The sequence below is a fragment of the Hippopotamus amphibius genome, chromosome 4 (assembly GCF_030028045.1).
Source record: "Hippopotamus amphibius kiboko isolate mHipAmp2 chromosome 4, mHipAmp2.hap2, whole genome shotgun sequence".
Lineage (NCBI taxonomy): Eukaryota > Metazoa > Chordata > Mammalia > Artiodactyla > Hippopotamidae > Hippopotamus > Hippopotamus amphibius.
In genome coordinates, this window is record NC_080189.1 from 154,080,309 (window position 1) to 154,099,637 (window position 19,329).

The following is a 19,329-nucleotide window of genomic DNA, read 5'->3' on the forward strand; positions in this document are numbered from 1 at the left end:
AAATAAAATAGGAACCAGATAGAAGGCTCCCTTGCTCTTCACCTAAGAATGGAAGCCAGATACAGAGCAAAAGCCAGGCCCAGATTTCCTGTTTCTTGAAATCCACCATCATGTGAGAATAGGCTGGAGCTGGTAATAAGGTGAGAAGCCTATTTCCTTTCTCTTGATGCCAGAGCCCATACCTTCTGATACACCTGCAGCTCCGCTAGCTTTCTCTGTAGCTGACACTCCAGCCCATCTTGGACAGCTGTGTCTGAAATGCAGTAGGCCAGGATCTCCAGGCACGACTCCAGGGGCCACCGATCCACAAACTGCAGTGTTAGCCAACTTCTCAGAGATGCATCCTTCACAGCAAACAGGTACTGCCAACCTTCTTTGTCTATGGGACAAAAAGATGCTCAGCAAGCCTGGCAATGGAGCTCAAGGGTCCAGGTTACTTCCTAAGAGAAGGGCTTTGTTCAATTTCACAAAACAGGAGCTTAGAAGATCCTGAAGATCCATCTGACCTGAGTGAGTTTTTATACTCGGAACACTCCTGTGACAAGGAGAAATGCTGTACCCTGTTTCTCTCTGTGCAAACGTAATCACAGTCAGGGACTTTCTGAAGACATAGAGGGAGAAAAAGAGAAAGCAGAGGAAGAAAAAGGAAGGAGGAAAGGGAGAAAGAGTAGAGGAGGAAAAGACGGAAGAACAGATGAGGCTCTTTAGGTTTCCGCACGCTGTACATACAGCATGGTTTCAGACTCAACTTCTCAGCAGAACTTTTAGTGTCCCCTGCAATTTCCATTCTGTGCCAAACATAACGACTTCAAAGTTATTTCAGGTAAACTAGTTTCCCTTCCTCACCTGTCCTTATTATACTTAGTAGCTCTCTCTCTGCTACACCCACTTCATAGAGCTGAAACACAGGCTCCAAGCCTTATTACGACTGGAAGCCAGTCACTGGACTTCTCCACCTTCTCAAGAAGCGATCTTCTTCCCGCAGGGCAGCCCAGCCCCTGCCCAGAAGCCATTCCCCACAGCCCACCCGGCTCCTGCGCCCCCTAGTGGAGGGCTGCAGGTCACTGCTCCCAACTCTGGGTACACATCAAAGTCTCCTGCGGAGCTCCTCCAACAGGCCGGGAGTCTGTTTTATTAGACTACAGCCACGCTCACTCGTTTCTGTGGTGTCTGTGGCTGTTTTCACGCTATAGCGGCAGAGCCACATTAGTTGCAACCGAGCCTGTAGAGCCCACAAAGCCCTTTACAGAAACACTTTCCTGATCCCTATTTTAAAGCAAACACTTGCCTGACACAATCGTGGGCTTCTGGAAATGGGGCTCCGATATTTGTAGTTTACAGAATTTCCCAACAATTCTGATATGCAGGGTTGAGAATATGGGTTATGAGTGCCTGTACTAAAGTTCGATGGACTTGGGCTCTCAGCTCTGCTCCACCACTGACTATCCTGGGCAGTTTCCTACCCTCTGAGCCTCGCTCGCCTCTCAGCATCATGAGATGATGGTGGCCCCTTTCTCTAGAATTACTGTGAGGACCTGCTGCGATGACCCACTCAGTGAATGCTCAGTACTGCCACCACTGGTGAAGGAGGGAGGCATGGCTTTGCGCTCACCACACGCCGCAGCACAGCTCAGGACCGCATCTTGTACGCTGTTCAAGTCGTCCACATCTCGCCCATACACTTCAGTGAGCTGAAGGGCCCGGCGCCAATCTCTGGCTACCAGGGCGTCCTTGAAGGCCTCGGTGAGCACATCCAGGGCCATGGGAGAATGCAGGCCCAGGAGGATAGTAGAGAGACTGGCCCGGCCGCAGAGGCTCGCTGCCAGGCTCTGCCCCTGCTCGGAGGACCCTCGTAGGGGCTCCCAGGCAGCCAGGAGGGAGGCCTCAAGCATAGGGAACTGTTCCAGGAGGCGCTCACACTCCCGGGCTACCTGTTCTGCAGTCAGAGGCACCTCCCTGCGGCCACGGAGCTCCTTCCATGACAAGCTGGGCTTGGTGACCTTTGACCCCTGGGAAGCCCCCAGACAGGCCACGGTAGCCAGCAGCTTCGAGCGGGACTTAAGGAAGGCCAAGGCAGAGGAGGTGAGGGCTGGGGGTGAGGCATCCCTCGGCGAGGAGGGGGGCTTTCTCTCCAATGTGGGATTCTCAGCTGGCTTTGGGGAGCTCAGCGCAGAAAGCGGGAGGTCCTCCAGGCAGTGGGAGGCGTGCAGCAGGGCCAGGATACCCAGGTGGGTCAGAAGGGATGGCGTCTGCTGGCTCTGTCGGGAAGAGCAAAGGGCAAGGGGCTCACAGCAGCAGTTGACAATGACCTGTGGCACACTCAGGCGGAGACCCTCTTGGGCCAGAAGGGCTGCCAGCCTGGAGGGAGAGAAGCAGAGGGCCTGTGAGGCCTGAGTACCTGGGCACCACCACCCAACCTCAGAACTTCTTTATGTTTAAGCAAGCAAAGGTAGATGCAGACTCTTTAATTGTTCCCCCACCCCCTCTCTTTTTAACTTGAAAGGTAGCCTATTAGACCCAATGCTCTGTGCCTTGCTTTTTTATTTAATAACGTATCTGGGAGATCCGTCCCTCTACAGAGAGGTCTCTCATTCTTTTTTCACAGCTACATAGCATTTCATTATGTGGAAGAATCTGAATTTAACTAGTCTCTTATTAGGGGACAATGGCTATGACATACAAAGCTGTAATAAAATGACTCGGTCCATACAGCATTTTTCCTATGTATAATAAGGCTTCAGGACAAATTCCACAATGTGGATTGCTAGGTCAAAAATGTGGACTGTCATTTTAGTGGATATGGGCAAACTGCCTTCCCACATGGGCTGTACCAATTTATATCCTGTTGGCAATCTGTGAGAATGCTTGTTTTCCTACAGCCTAGCCAACTAATGTGTTATCAAAGCTTTGGATTTTTGCATCTCATAAGTGAAGAGTCACCCCTTAATTTTATACTTGCAATATAAACATTAGAGGTTGAGAGAGAGAAAGAAACGAGGCACACAATTTTAATGTAGCTTGTATAAGAGTAAATGCAAATTAAGGGACAAGTCTGGAAGAAATCCCCACTTCCGCTACTGAACTCAAACACAGCCCCACTGAGCCCTTGGTTTCCTTGAAGAAACAATCAGGAAAGCCCATGCCTGACTTCTACAGGGTGGCTCCTACCTGTCTGGGGGAACTTGTCGCTCAAGCAGAAGGTGTGACACCAGTTGGGAAGAGCTCTGTTGCAGGAGAACAAAGGGGTTTCCTACCTTGACCTCCACGTGATCTGCAAAAGTAAAGAAAGTGATCTTTGTTTGCACCACTGACTGCAACATTCAGAGCCCTGTTTTCCAGAATCAATAAAAAAGTAGTGTCAAAACTACATGGAGGGCTTCCTAGGTGGCGCAGTGGTTAAGAATCCACCTGCCAATGCAGGGGACACGGGTTCGAGCCCTGCTCCAGGAAGATCCCACATGCTGCAGAGCACCTAAGCCCGTGCACCACAACTACTGAGCCTGCGCTTTAGAGCCCGTGAGCCACAACTATTGAGCTCATGTGCTGCAACTACTGAAGCCCATGTGCCTAGAGCCCATGCTCCGCAACAAGAGAAGCCATGGCAATGAGGAGCCCGCGCACCACAATGAAGAGTAGCCCCCACTCACCGCAACTAAAAGAAAGCCCGCACACAGCAAAAAAGACCCAACACAGCCAATAAAACAAATAAATAAAACTACATGGAAAGCTCTTCTGTTGATATTTTTCTAGGTAAAAGTATTCTTGACATGATGCTGACCACAGGTTTATCTACGCCTTACACTGCTCTAAAGACTTCCAACCACAGAAACTTCAATGAGCAGTCTACCCACAAACAGCTCATCCTGTTCCCTTCAATATGACTGAAATGCAGGTAAACTCGCTCTGTGGACTCGAGTAAGAATTTGGCACTCTAATCAAAGACTTAATTCCTCTGCTGGGTCCTCATATCCACAATAGATTGAAGATCTGGGAGAGGTCCTTTTGAGTCATTAATGCTGTCAAAATGTATTGAATACTCTCATGTGCTGTACTACTGTACGAGTCATCAGGGACACAAAGGGGAATAAAACACGGAGGTGGGGCTTCCCTGGTGGCGCAGGGGTTAAGAATCTGCCTGCCAATACAGGGCACACGGGTTCAAGCCCTGGTCCGGGAGGATCCCACATGCCACGGAGTTAAAGTTATATTTAAAAAAAAACCACGGAGGTGAATAAGAGAGGACCTCATAAATCTGGTGTCCTTGACTACTACTTTACCCAGAACCTCTTCATTGTGTGCCTTCCTCTCCCTTGTCCTAAACACTTGCGGGCCAGTCCTGACTCTACTTTCTCTTTCTTGCTACTTACCAGGCTCAGAGCTCAAACTCCGAAGCAGAACAGCAGCCAGAGTGCTGCAGTACCTGAAGAAGGTGCCCATGTAGTCAGTCTGCCTGCCATCTGCTGGCATCTGTTTGCCCAGGTTCTTCTGGAGGAGCTGAGTCTGGATATACACAGGGTGGGCCTCTGTCTCCAGAGTTTTCTGGGCCACCTGCTCCACCAGGGAAGTGAGTGGCGTACTCCTGGGCTCTGGGAGGAGTTAGGAAAGGAAAAGGCATGTAGTCTTGAGTCTGTGCATCTGGCTTTGGGTCATTTTCCAACAAAATATGGGAACTGGGCCTCTGTAAACTGCATGGGGCATCCTGTAGCATGGGGGCCACACTTGCAAGGCAGTTATGATATCCTAAGCTGGTTGCCTGTACAAGTGATTCTCAGCCAGAAAGAGCTTTGAGCCTGGAAAAATCAGGGTGCAGAGTTCTGTCTTCACCCCAGTGTCTCTGGGATGGAACAGCTCTATGAAGTGCACAGCACTCTTTTGAGGAAGGGTTGATCAATGTCTACAGAGTACATCAGGAATGAGAAAAATGTGCCAGCTAATGGAGTGCTAAGCATCCCTTCACTTAGAAGGTGGGGAAATAGGTGGAATTAGTTACGAAACAGGGCCTGGCTAACTGGAAGGCTGGTAGGGCCCACTTCTGAGTCCTGAGTCCTCTGCTCCAAAGTGCTCCTTCACACTCTGCTGTGTCCTCTCCCCAGCTCAACCTCACGTGAGCCCGCACAGGCGGGCCTGTACCTGGCAGCTCGAGTGCTTCTCTCAGCGACTGAAGGATCTGCTCCAGCTGCTGGGAGAGGGTGGTGTGGCTGGAGACACAGTCCTCAGTGAGGCTGGGCCAGCACATCTGAAGCAGCTCAGCAATGCTGCACCGCGGGGGGCCTCCTCCCTTTTCCTCCACACTCTCTACAGAGAGCAAACGAGAAAGAAAGTAAGGTCTGATGCTGACCTAATATTCTGAGTCCAGGAGACTAAAAAAAGGTAGTAAAGCAACTCACCTGATTTAATTTGTCCAGCTGACATAAGAGGGTAATTGAGAACCTTACTGATCTGCTGAAGAACACCCGGAAAACCTCGAATGCCATCAGCATTGAGAAATACGTGGTCTAGCCGGCGACCTGGAAGTAGATAAATTAAGAGGGAATGCAGAAAAAAATAAGGTACTTTCAGAGACTGACGCTCAGTCCTGTATTTACTTCTAAAGTTTTATCTCCTCCAATATTAAGGAGGAAATAAATGCTGTGCCGTTTTGGGAGACAACGAGCATACATGGTTGATTCCATGCCTGCTGTTTCAGGGCTACCTCTGGCAAGATGCCTCAGCTGTCCACAGCAGCAGACCCTAGAGAACTGTTGTCCTAGGGAAGCAGTCCTAGGGAATTGCTGTCTCAAGCCAATCAGGCACTTCTTCTGGATTTGCCTTGGTACTTCCTTCAGCCAAGAGCTTAAACTGGGATCTTCTCTAATTGTTTTTAGACACCCTGACTAGACTAAAATAACTTTATGGACAGAGATTACTCCTTATACCTCTCCTGTACTCCCATATACTTGAGATAATCTGGAAATGCAGTAGGTACTAAATTAATTCCTAATTGATTGGCATGAAACCAATCAGCTTGAATATTATTAACAGCTTGGATAATATCTCCATTCACTTTAGAATATAAGTACTAGATGAGGGAGAGGGAAATTGTTTGATAAAAACTGCTTTGTGTATGCCACAGTACACTTTCTTAGAACAACTATGTCAACATTAAAGGACTTTTTAGTCAACAGCTCAGAGGTGATTTGGAAGGGTGTGCAGAAAAGAGTTAACACAGTGGGCTTGAGACTGCTATCCTTAGAAAGGGCTGCTTGCAAGACTGGTCCCCAGCTGGTGTCTCTGAACTTGACTGGTAAATGATTTTCTACACTGATATAAAGCTGTCCCTAAATGATGAGAGCGACTGATTGTGCCTAAACTGTTTGTACAATGTGGCTTATGCTGAACACCTGCCTTCCTCCTGAGAGTCTGGGATTTTGGTACATGCTGGGCAGAGGGTCCCTTTGTCACCACCAGCCCCCAAGAAAAACCTTGGCCACTGGGTCACCAATGAGCTTCCGCTAGACAACACTTCACACTTGTTTGCTGTCATAACTCATTGCTGGAGGAGTTAAGCACGTCCCGTGTGACTCCAGTGGGAGAGGATTCTTGGAAGCTTGTGTCCAGGTTCCTCCAGATTCTATCCCATGAGCCTTTTCCCTTTGCTATTTTTGCTTTGTGTTCTTGTGATGAAATAATTCGTAGCCATGAGTATGACTATATGCTGAGTCCTGTGAGGACTCAGCGAATCACTGAACCTGGGGGAGGCTATTCATATCATACCTACTCACCATTCCTCCCTCCATATCACTCAGAGAACATGGCCCTTTCTCTCTCCCTCATCAGTTTTTCCAATGTTGGGTGTGTGTATCAAGGATGGTTGGGGAGTGGAACTTTGCCTAATTCTTTCTTTGCATCCCTCTACCTTCATTCCTCCAAGAATTCCATATACACATTCTGGGATATTATTAACCTCAAGGTGCAATCCTCCCTCCAGCTGTGAGCCACTAAATTTTCCCTTATACCTGGTTTACAAGCTTGAGACTCAGGTTTTAGATTAATGGGAATTCACTTTGGATGAGGTATGCAGTTTAAGGGCACAAATTCCATTTATACCATTTTTGAATATACATTTCTTCCTTGAACTTATCTATAAACCAGAATAGAATTTCCCCAAATGACTGTAGTTGCTATTTCTGTTAAGAAGGCGAGACTTTCAACAGACTATCTTTAAGTCACCAGACTGGACATGAGGAAATGAACTAATAATCCTTTTTCACTGTCCCTCCTTCCTCTTTCTTCTTGCACAATAATCAAGCATCTCAGAACCCCATCTCCTCATCTGAGAATTTGATTAAGCAAAAGAAGCACTCTCACCCCGACTCTCAAGGCTGCTGTTCAGGCGCCGTTCAGCCGTTTCCAAGAGCTGCTTGCCGGTTTTCCAGAGCTGGCACTGAGAGCAAGCTAGGTCAAATGCAGCCATGGCAGGGGGGCTGAGGTCTTCCAGAACCTCTCTCAGGGGAGCGGTGGGTTCCACTGGGCTATTGCTTATCCAAAAATCCTCCTGGAGTGTGGGGATGGGATCTCCAGAAGTGCTGAGCAGCTTGTCAGTCACATCAGAGATGGAGTAAAATACCATCCCTGGACACCCAGCAGTGAGGAAAAAGCAAGACGTTAAAATGATTCTCAATACCACTTTTATTTTGAAAAGTAGTTATTTAAAAAATGTCTGAGGTCCTTCTGCACAGTATATCGTCTACACATATCAGGACCATCACTACAGCCCACTCTTATGGCATCCAAACAATGGCATGGAAAGAAAGACCAAGAGAAACTCAAAAAGGTGGAGAGGAGTGAGGGCTTCTTCCAAATGGGATCTAAAAGTAGGTTGGGAAAGGATGAGGTAGATCTGTGTGTGCTCACTGGAAAAGATCTCTAAAATATATCACTAAAAAAGCAAGGTAGAAAATAGTACTTGTTGTGAAAGCTCATTTATATTAAAAATAAAAAGGGCATGCATATATTCTTTTGAATTTGTAAAGAAAATATCTGGGAGCTTATAGAAGGAGCAACAAGTGATGGTAACTTGATATATAGAGCCTAGACCAGCACGAGATGTAAAAACATGGGACAAGATTCCACTTTCAAGAAATAATGAAAGGAGGAGCTCTTTCTGCAGTGCAGCCAAGGCTGGGAATTGACACCTGTGAATCCCAGGCCATGGGTGTTAGACAAAACTTCTTCACTTTCTAGAAAAGTAAATAATATGCTATATCCCTGAATAATTACATGGGAAGAAAACAAACTAATCAATTCCCCAAATCCCAAGATTAATGGCCATCAAAACACATGGTAGAAATTACATTCACAGCCTTCAGTTTAAGTCACATAGGACAAGCTTAATGGAGGAGCTCAAGTGGCAGGTAAGTGACCACTGTGGTTGGTGAAGTCGGGCACAGCTAGAAAATGACTCTGAAGGTGTCAGGATTGCTATTCTTCAAGGTAAGTGTCCTGCTCTTGGTTTCTGCTCACCTTCACGATGAGTCTCTGATTTGGGTGGTTAGTTCCCCATCCCCTCCCCTCCCAAAGCTCCCTCACCACCTGGCAACGGGGAAGCCGAACCTGCAGCTGCAGCGCTGCCAATGGCCTGCAGAGTCGAGCGGCCACTGCCTGTTCTTCGGATGGTGCCACTACCCCCGTCAGAATTCTGGTTTTCAATTTTGTGCTCTACCCGGGCCAGTTCCTGAATCACTTCCTGGTAGCGCTCCATGAACATCAGCTCCCCGGCGCTGGGCGAGGACTTCAGGCTGAATGTGAACACCACCTGTCACAGGAGAGGAAGGAGTGTGGCTTGCAGCGGGCCCGCTGGGATGCGGAGTGTCTACAGATCTGAGATCTTGCCAGTCATTAGACTATGGCCCTGAGACATCTGCTTTGTGGGGCTAGAAGAGCACTGGAGGTGCAAAGAACAGATCAAATGTAGAAATAACCCGAAAGAGTAAGCAAGGGATCCACCAGAGCCCCACAGAAAATAGGCAAAAGATGACAATTCCAAAGAGAAAATACATAGGACTAATATAGAGGTGAAAAATGTTTTCCCTTCCCAGTAATACAGAGAATTTAACATTAATACTACTTTGCATCTATCATAATGATGCAGTGTAAAAATAAACCTTTAGGGCTTCCCTGGTGGCACAGTGGTTAAGAATCCTCCTGCCAGTGCAGGGGACACAGGTTTGATCCCTGGGCTGGGAAGATCCCACATGCCGGTGTGCCACAACTACTGAGCCTGCACTCTCGAGCCCGTGAGCCACAACTACTGAGCCCATGCGCCAGAACTACTGAAGCCCTTGTGCCTAGAGCCTGTGCTCCACAACAAGAGAAGCCACCACAATGAGAAGCCTGTGCACCCCAATGAACAGTAGCCTCTGCTCGCAGCAACTAGAGAAAGTCCATGTGCAGCAGTGAAGACCCAATGCAGCCAAAAATAAAATAAAATAATAAATAATAAAATAAACCTTAAAAAAAAACAAACCTTCAGGAGGCAGTGATAGAATGAACAAGCTTTTTTGAAAAGCAATTTCCCAGGTGGCGCAGTGGTGAAGAATCCACCTGCCAATGCAGGGGACACAGGTTCCATCCCTGGGCTGGGACGATCCCATATGCCGCAGAGCAAACTAAGCCCATGTGCCACAATTACTGGGCCTGGGCTCCAGAGCCCGAGAGCCACAACTACTGAGCCCCATGCATGCCTAGAGCCTGTGCTCTGCAACAAGAGAAGCCACTGCAATGAGAAGCCCGAGCACCGCAGTGAAGAGTAGCCCCCCTTGCCGCAACTAGAGAAAGCCTGCGCAGCAACGAAGACCCAACGCAGCAAAAAAATAAAATTAATAAAAAAAAAAAAAAAAACAGAGCAATTTGGCAATCGATAGAGCTTTAAAAATGTTTACATTCTTTGACTCAGTCATTTTTATGTGAAACTTTAAGGAAATAATTCAAAAGTATTAATGTACAAAGGTGATAATCTTGCCACTATTTATTATAACTATTACCATGCTGAAAATAGCTAAAATGTTGAGCTAACAGGGGAATGGTCCAATGCAGTTACTAGATCAATCATAAGGTCACTAAAATCAGTTACAAGGCAAATGCTTATAATGTAAAAAAGGCACTAAAGTTTTAGATTCAAAATGATCTTGGTTAGTATTGGTGGTTCTGGACAATAAGGTTAAAAGTAATTTTATTTTCCAGTTAATACTTTTTGATATTTTCTTATAATATGGACAACTTACTCTGAGCCAGGTTTAAAAAATATTTTTTCATTAAAAAAGAAAAAAAGAAAAGATCAAAGCCCCGGGAAAGGAAGAGGAAGTGAGGACATTTAGCAGTAAAGCATCAGGAGGCTCACAACTGACTTCCTCTTGGTCTGGGCGTCGGAAAGGCTGGTGAGGGTCCTATTCTCCCCAGAAGGATAGAATTATCATCATCATTAAAGAACAGGATCTAAAATGTGTTGGAAGTTTTTAAGCAAAAATTATCCCATCACCTAGATGTTTCCACGATTTATTCCTCAACAAGTAAACTCACATGGAAGAAAAATTCTAACCTGTATAAAGGGACGAGCACAAAAGTCATAAATATACCAAGAGAATTTTGAAAATTAGAACAGTGGGCTTTTATGCTATTAAGTTTAAACAATAGCAGAGGATTCTTGTATTTCCACAGCTTGCACGTAATCCTCTTAACATTCCAGGGGACAGCACAAGCAGGTATTATATTTAACTTCAATTTTTTTTAAATTTTTTAAAAAATTTATTTTATTTATTTATTGGCTGCGTTGGGTCTTCGTTGCTGCACACAGGCTTTCTCTAGTTGCTGAGAGTGGGGGCTACTCTTCATTGTGGTGCACAGGCTCCTCATTGCCGTGGCTTCTCTTGTTGCGGAGCATGGGCCCTAGGCGTGTGGGCTTCAATAGTTGCGGCACATGGGCTCAGTAGTTGTGGCTCACGCCCTCTAGAGCACAGGCTCAATAGCTGTGGTGCATGGGCTTAGTTGCTCCGCAGCATGTGGAATCTTCCCAGGGCAGGGCTCGAACCCATGTCCCCTGCATTGGCAGGCGGATTCTTTACCATTGCGCCACCTAGGAAGTCCTTAACTTCAATTTTCAAGCGAGGCTATCAAAGTTCAGAGGGTGTAAGAGTCTTTCTGGTTTATACTTCCCGTACTTTTCCCTACACAACATGAGCATTTGAGTTCGCAAGCCCCCTACACTTTCTGTATATTGAACTGGCATCTTATTTATTATTAAAAATTGTCTGCAAAGTGATTTCTAACTATATAAAACCACATATGTGTTCAGAGGAGGATTACAGGGAAAGAAACAAAAATATTTCAACGTTTTGATTGTGGCTGAATGTTTTCCTTTATCTGTTAAAAGACTGTTTATGTTACGAAAACAAACGATTCAACAGCTTAAATCTCCTCCCGGCTGGATCTTGAAATCCACAATGCTCAAGATGGGGCTCCACACGCAGAAACCCTCTCCTGCTTCTCCTGCTGGACGGGGCCCTTCAGGTGCACCTGAGCGGCTCTGCCTGCACAGCGTCTAGCTTTACCTGAGGTCCTGTGGGTCCCAGACAGCCAGAGGCTGCCTCAGCGTTCTTTACTGTGGCAAGGTAGAGCCTAGGCATCTACCTCCTGCACAAGTACCTGCCTCACCTGATGGGCTTCTGCAAAGTTCCCCCGGAGGATGCAGGATGCCAGCAGTGACTCAGGTGGGGAGAACATCATGGGGATGAGTGAACTTTGAGGTTGGGGCTGCAACCGGCCATCCAGCTCATTCTTCCCCGACGCAGTGCTCAGACTTCCCTCTGTTGGGACACAAGAACGTGGGGGGCCAAGGAAGGGATAGAAATTGAGGAAAAACTATTCTGTCACCTGCCGCCAAACTCCTATCTTCTCAAGGTTCTTCTCTAAAAGGTCTGTAAACGGATCTAGATTTTTCCTCAAACGAAGGGCATACCTATGCCATCATCTTTTTCCTTTCTTTTTTTTTTTTTAAATTAAAGCATAGTTGATTTACAATATGGTGTTAGTTTCAAGTATAGTGCAAAGCGATTCTTTTTTTTTTATTCTTTTTCATTTTTGGTTATTATAAGATATTGAATATATTCCCTGTGCTATACAGTAAATCCTTGTTGTCTGCCTTTTTTATACAAGTTAGTGTATATCTGTTAATATGCTATCATCTTTGAATACAAGACTTATGTACCAACTACCTTCCTTGGGTATTCACCTCTATTTCTCTCTACTGATGGGTGACTCAGCTGGTAGTGAAATAGCCCTTTCCCCACTGAACACAAGCATGAACTGCTTAGTCCAGGTTTTCACACTGTGGTCTATGGCAACTCCACATCAGGGCAAAGCTGCTAGAAGTTGGCAACTGGTTGGGACCCCCATACCTGATGTACTTGTGCTCAGCTCGCTACTCGCACTTTCGAGGGATGCGTTAGAACCTCTGTCCCGGCCATCTAGAGGTATCAGGAAGAAAGAGAGAAAATCAACCATCAATGCCTTAGAGTTGGCTTATAGATGCGCGCTTGAAAGCCGAGATCTGGGTAGCATGAAAAGATAATGGGTGGCCAGTGGCTCCTTCTACAGTCAGATGCAAGTTCCTACAGACCAACCTATTTTCCTTTTTTCTCAGTGGTGAGTCTTTATTCCTTTTAGCCAAGCTGTCTTGCTGCCCTGGCAGGGAGGGGCATTTCCTCCTATCTCAGTCCAGCTGCTCCTTCTGCGCACCCTGAGAGGTGCGGATCCACTTTCTTAGCCTCATCCCGGAGGGCTCTAGGCTTCCCCGGCTCCCCTCCAGCACGAAGATGCACCTAGCGCCAAGCTCCAGGGAGGTGTGCTGGCCCTGGGAGAGGAGTGGGCTCAGGTGCCGGGGCGAGTAGAGCAGCTCACGTTTGGGTGAAGGAGCTGCAGCAGAAGCTGCAGGAGCCGACCAGAGAGGTGAGAGCGAGGGCCCTGGCTGGACTCCTCCCCGGGCACAGTGACGGCCCCAGGGCAAGCTTAATGTGGCCCTAGTCCTCATCTGGGTAGTAGCTTATACCAGTGGTTTCCAATCTCTGGGTCTCAGAGCCCCAGGAGCTTTCAAGCTACTTCTAGGGGTCAGCAACCCCCATCTGCTCACTAAGTACCATCAATAGGCTGAAAAAAATAAAAGCACAACTATTGCGACCAGGAAGCAGTAGGGTGCCAAAGAGGGTCACAAAATTTTCTGACACAGAAAAAGTTGTCCTCATATTGATACTTGAAAAAGTAGGGGACCAAAGTATAAGGCCAGGCTGACCAAAGACCACGATATTGAAAGCCCTGGAGAAAAAGCGTCTTCTTCTCAACAGCTGCTTTCCCGAAGTGCTAGAGTTTTCAAAGGGAGGCTTGTTATTCCTTGGTGTGATTGATGCGTGATTTGAGGGCAACATCAGCCCAGGGAAGGGAGCCTCCTGGGCTCACTGTGGGGAAAGAACAGACAGCTGTAGGAAAGAGAAGATGGACTGTGCATTCTGGCCTGGCTGGGTCAGGGGGATGCAAACTGTGCCTTTTGACTTAAACCAATTAACTGAGCAACTTTAGGGGCTCAGCCTTTAAGTTTTCCACGTATCTCTCATGGTATCCTCCACCCCAGCCAGCATGCTCACTTCTCTTGTTGCCACTTAGCTAAAGCCTGCTCACTCTTCTGAGCTTTGTTCAAGAGTCAACTCTTTCATAAAACCTGTTTCTCTGCCTTTGTGGGCTATGCTGACCTCCCCTTCTAAGAGGTCTCTTCTGTTTTCAGGCCGTGCCTCCAGGCAGTTTAAGTTTTTCATGTATACTGTCTATGCAGGTAAATTATAAATTCTTTGACGGCAAAGTCCTGGTTTATGCCTCATTCACTTCCCTCAAGATACCTAGCATTTTTTTAGCACACAGGAAACTCTTTATGAATTCCGTTAATTATTTAAAAACCACCAAAAATCACAATGAAAGTTTGCTTATCTAAAAATTTAGTACTTCTGTATAATGCTCCTGCGTTAAACTCCTTTCGAAAAACTCATAATCAAAGTCAAAAGACAAAATGGAACAAAATCTGTAGTACGTAATGACAGAGTATTTTCCTTACGGTATAAAGAGCTTCTTACAATTCAACAAGAAACACAAACCCGATGGAAAATATGGACCTTAGACTGAAAGATATAAATGGCCAGTAAATATATGAAAAGACATTCAATCTCAAACCCAGAATTAGTATTAAAACAATTACACACCTGAGGACTTCCCTGGTGGTCCAGTGGTTAAGAATCTGCCTCCCAATGCAGGGGATGCAGGTTCTATCCCTGGCTGGGGGACTAAGATCCCACATGCCGAGGGGCAACTAAGCCCATGCACACCACAACTACTGAGCCTGTGTGCTCTAGAGCCCATGCACCACAACTAGAGAGCCTGTGTGCCAAAAATTGTTGAGCTCTCGTGCTCTGGAGCCCCCGCGCTGCAACTTGAGAAGCCTGCATGCTGCAATGAAGAGACTGTGTGCCGCAGTGGAAGATCCTGCATGCCGCAATAATACCTGACTCAGCCCCAAACAAAAAAGCAAAAACAAACAAAAACAAACAAAAAACCCCCAAAAATCACACACCATTACTAATATTAATCATACTGGCAAAGATTGAAAAAAACCTGGTACTATTCATTTTTGATGAATGTATATGCAAATAGGCACTTATATACAAGCGATGGGAATGTAAACCGGTCCACCTCTTTTCAGGGCAATTTGTTGTATCCATATTTTATACCCACATATACTTTGACTATTATACTGCTAGGGACTTAGCCTATAGATACACTCACACAAGTATGCACAGATATATGTACAAAGTTGTTTACTGTAGCTTTGTTTATAATAGCAAAAAACTGGAAACAATTTAAAAGCCCACAAAAGGGTACACATGACAATGGACTTCTAAGCAGCCTTTAAAATAAGTGAAGAACAGTGAGTTCTTAATACAGAGTGTGATACATTTATATAGGTAAGAGGATATAAGTGAGAAAAGAAAGCTGCAGTTCTCTATATATAGTATGACATATCTGTATATCGAAAATGACATATATGCTTGTATTGCAAAGAGAATTTCTAGAACAAAACTATTAGCAAGGGTTACCTTGGGGGAGTGGGATTAGGATAATCTTAGATCACTTTTGTTTGTACCTTATCTTAAAGAATTACTCTTAGATACTTTATATTTAAGATAATATCCTTATCATTAGAGTTAAGGTACCTTATCTTTAAGAATTGCTTTATTGGGACTTCCCTGGTAGCACAGTGGTTAAGAATCCGCCTGCCAACACAGGGCACATGGGTTTGATTCCTCGTCTGGGACGATCCCACATGCTGCAGAGCAACCAAGCCTGTGCGCCACAACTACTGAGCCTGCACTCTAGAGCCTGTGAGCCACAACTACTGAGCTCCATATCCTTAGACCTGTGCTCTGCAACAAGAGAAGCCACCTCACTGAGAAGCCCGCGTACTGCAGGGAAGAGCATCCCCTGCTCGCTGCAACTAGAGAAAGCCCACGCATAATAACGAAGACCTAACACAGCCAAAAAATAAACATATAACTTTAAAAAAAATTTAAAAAAAAACTACTTTATTGCTTTATCTTGAAGACTATCAAACAAGTGGCACTATACCATTTGCCTGGCATGTTGGAAGGAGGCATGGGGAGAGCTCTTCAGATTACCTGCCCGGCTCCTTCTTGTCCGACGACCCCGGCGGAGACTGGGGTGCTGTGTGGCGGTGGGCCGGTATCTTCGGGAGGGTTGCTCCTCTGAAACAGCAAAGCCAATGGGTCATATGGGAGGGTGATCAATTTTCTTTTAAACCGAAGCATCATGGCTGTACAATATTATATAAGTTACAGGTGTACAATATAGTGATTCACAATTTTTAAAGGTTATACTTCATTTATAGTTATAAAATAATGGCTATATTCCCTGTGTCGTACAATACAGCCTTGTGGCTTATTTTATACCTAATACCTCTTACTCCACTACTCCTATATTGCCCCTCCCCCCTTTCGAGGGTGATCAATTTTGTATGACCCACCCCCTGGGGTAAAGGTAGCAGAAGACCTGGACTGGACTGTGAGACACGGAACAGCACCTCAGAGCCCTGACACGGGTGGCGATGGCACGATGCCCTGAGTCCATGCACTTTTAGCGCTCTCCCACATTCCCGAGATTTTTCTCCCTCCTCCCTCTCTGCTCTCTCCTCTCACCTGAGCCCTGGTTGCTGGTCACCACCTTGTACCTCCACTGGGCCTCAGAGAGAACCTTGGAGAACTGGTGCAGGCGGCTCTGCAGTCCGTCTCTGTGGCTGCTGCCTGAGCTGCTCTGGCCTTCGAGCAGCTTTGGCTTCTCGGGGGGGCTATGGCTGCTCAGCATATCCAGCTGCTCCTGGAGCAGCCTGAGGAAGGCCCCTATTGCAAATTCATCAGCCAGGAACCCACTGATACCACTGGTAAAGTGCTGTAGGTCCAAAAAGCTGTGCCCACGAGGCTCTGGGGAACTGTCTTTAGGCTCTGCCTTCAGACAGCTTGGAACTGTGTAAGCCAGCCTCCTGGGGACCCCCAGGGAACCCTGTTCTGACTTCCTCTCAGGCTGTGCTACGTGCTGAGGGCTCTCTGACGGGGACCTCAAACCCAACGAGTCCTTCCCCTCAATGTCATCATCCTCAGCGTAGTCTTCGGGCAAGTGAGGCTCTGGGTGAAGGTCCGCAGAGGTGATGAGGAGCAACGAGAAGATGTTTTCTAGAAGTTCCAGGCACAGAGAGTCAGGAACACTGCACAGATACTGTTGACACCTGGCCAGGTATGTTGAGAAGAGATCTGAAGCACCTGAAGAAGCATGTATAAGTGAAGAGGCCAGGGAAAGAGAAGGAAAGAGAGAAAATGCAAACATTAGAAACAGTACTCGCCAGACTCAAACATTCTCCCAACTTTAACTCATTTCTTTCCTTATAATGACTCAGGGGACTGCAGTGACAGTCAGAAGAATAAGAAACTATTGAGCCATGTCTTTTCATGGTCTGCAGAAAGATTTTGCTCCCTTAACTAAAGGTACAGCTCACTGAATACTCATAATTTTGTTTCTGCTTCTTAAAATTACATTATCCCTCTTCTCTGAGAAGCACTTCATATTTCAGGTCCTAGAATGAAGGCAGCCTGGAGACTCCTTATTCCTCAATTCCTATTTTCACTCATTGTTACACTACAGGGGATCACAGGCTAGCCAGAGCTCTTAAGAAATACTCACTGGTCAAAAATGACCATGCTCAGAGATGAAGGTCTACTCCCAAGCTGCGAGAGAGAGATACTTGGCCACTAGTTACAGAAGGCAAGCTAAGGAGTTACAAGTTATTAAGAAAAATTGGAGCGAGCAGGACAGATGCTCTTTCAAACTGTAGGCTGTGACCCATGACACTTAGATGGCTGCGTATGAAAAATGGAATAAAACAGAAAAATAATCAAGAGTGTGCTCTGTTTGGAAGGGTAAGTAATGTTTCTTAAAACTTATACTTCAGTTTACACATCACATATACACATACACATAAAAGCACAAATTATATACCCAGGTGCAAACTGGAGTGATGTGAAATGCTACCTACCGTGGTTTGGAGTGAAAAAAAAGAGCATTCGGAAACACTGCACTAGGTGATCAGACTCAGAATTTACGCAATAACTTACTTTCTCCACGTCCCTTTGATCACGGAGGCTGATAAATGGATGTAATTATTCATGGGCATAATAAAACCAACGCTGCCTCCCAATCCTGGTGGAAAAGGGTTCCCACGCAAAGAACCTCCTGGGACAGGTTGTTCCCAGCTTCTGCCGGGGAAGGGGTGGGGGGTGGTGTGTACCTGGGGAGGAGAGAGGATCGTTCACTGGCTCCACAGCCGACGCCAGGTCCTCAGAGGGACCGTCTTTGCACTCCCGGCACTGGGACTGCTGGTGTGAGTTCACACAGAGGGCATAGATGGCATACTTCATGGCACAGAAGCTCTGGTAGAGTGTCAGGTTCTGACACCGGCTCAGGTGCGCAGGGACTGTGGCGTCAGCTGAATCTGCATTACAGAGAGAAACAGGCAGAACTTCAGAGTTGCTTCTTTCAGGCAGGGGCTGCATATATGGCTGAAGCAAAGAGATGTCGCACTGCTAGTCCCCTAAGTGTTCCCACCCTCCCTCCTCTCTGGCAGTGTGATCTGTGTCCCTTCCAGGCCCTCGTTCTACTCAACAACAACTTTCAGTCCCTCCGTTTCCTTTTCCCCACCAACCATCCCTCTGCATGTCTGTTCAACCTAGGGCTCATGGCTATTTAACAAGTGTTTCTCTTATATTTCTTAAAATACTTGTTTTTCCTTTTTTAAAAAATTAGAACTTGGGCTTCCTAGATGGCGCAGTGGTTAAGAATCTGCCTGCCAATGCAGGGGACACGAGTTCGATCCCTGCTCCAGGAAGATCCCACATGCCTCGGAGCAACTAAGCCCGTGAGCCACAACGATTAAGCCTGTGCTTTAGAGCCCATGAGCCACAACTATTGAGCCCATGTGCTGCAACTACGGAAGCCCATGTGCCTAGAGCCCGTGCTCCGCAACACGAGAAGCCACGGCAATGAGGAGCCCGCGCACCACAACGAAGAGTAGCCCCCCACTCACCGCAACTAAAAGAAAGCCCGCGCACAGCAAAAAAGACCCAACACAGCCAATAAAATAAATAATTAATTAAAAAAAAAACATTAAAACTTAGAACTTAGTCCACCTTTAGAATGCCACATTACCCAAGAGGAAGAGAAACAGGAGAGCAAAGATAACACAGCATTAAAAAAAAATACCTGACATTTTTAGGAAAGCGATGAAGCAGACATCTTGAGAAGAAATATAAACTCTGTTGAGACTCCTTACACTTTAATAGTTTATAATTTTTCATTAAAAATTTGTTTTGAACTTAGGAAGAAGGAAGAGTACCATCTTTACAGGATGTCTGAACATCTTAATCTACCCCTAATTCTTTCATAGCAAAAGTATAACCTGTTCAATGAAAAAACATTAAATGTGATAAAGCAAAAAGAAGAAAAAAATATCACCAATAAGCTTACTAGCTAAATACAACCACTGCTACCTTCTGGCTTAACCCCTTTCACAGTTTTGTGCACGTGTGTATGTGTTTAAGTTGAGTGTAATGACATTTTTATATACTATTTAATTTTCCTACTTCTTAAAAATCCCTTAGAGCATAAGAATTTGATTATGTTTCTTTACAAGCTAAG

At 46.1% G+C, this 19,329-nt stretch overlaps 1 protein-coding gene across 1 annotated transcript in view; it reads right to left on the bottom strand.

The window, feature by feature from the left end:
- Positions 1 to 19,329, bottom strand: part of ZFYVE26 (zinc finger FYVE-type containing 26) — a 65,324-nt gene that overhangs the window by 32,833 nt on the left and 13,162 nt on the right. Inside the window, exons 10-22 of the mRNA XM_057731192.1 lie at positions 17,924 to 18,127; positions 16,284 to 16,901; positions 15,747 to 15,833; positions 12,432 to 12,500; positions 11,689 to 11,840; positions 8,593 to 8,794; positions 7,348 to 7,611; positions 5,388 to 5,507; positions 5,131 to 5,295; positions 4,368 to 4,586; positions 3,169 to 3,271; positions 1,613 to 2,358; positions 183 to 379 (exon numbers count right to left, since the gene is read on the bottom strand). Coding sequence (XP_057587175.1) covers positions 183 to 379; positions 1,613 to 2,358; positions 3,169 to 3,271; positions 4,368 to 4,586; positions 5,131 to 5,295; positions 5,388 to 5,507; positions 7,348 to 7,611; positions 8,593 to 8,794; positions 11,689 to 11,840; positions 12,432 to 12,500; positions 15,747 to 15,833; positions 16,284 to 16,901; positions 17,924 to 18,127 — 3,146 coding nt within the window. The remainder of the gene's footprint in view (positions 1 to 182; positions 380 to 1,612; positions 2,359 to 3,168; positions 3,272 to 4,367; positions 4,587 to 5,130; positions 5,296 to 5,387; positions 5,508 to 7,347; positions 7,612 to 8,592; positions 8,795 to 11,688; positions 11,841 to 12,431; positions 12,501 to 15,746; positions 15,834 to 16,283; positions 16,902 to 17,923; positions 18,128 to 19,329) is intronic.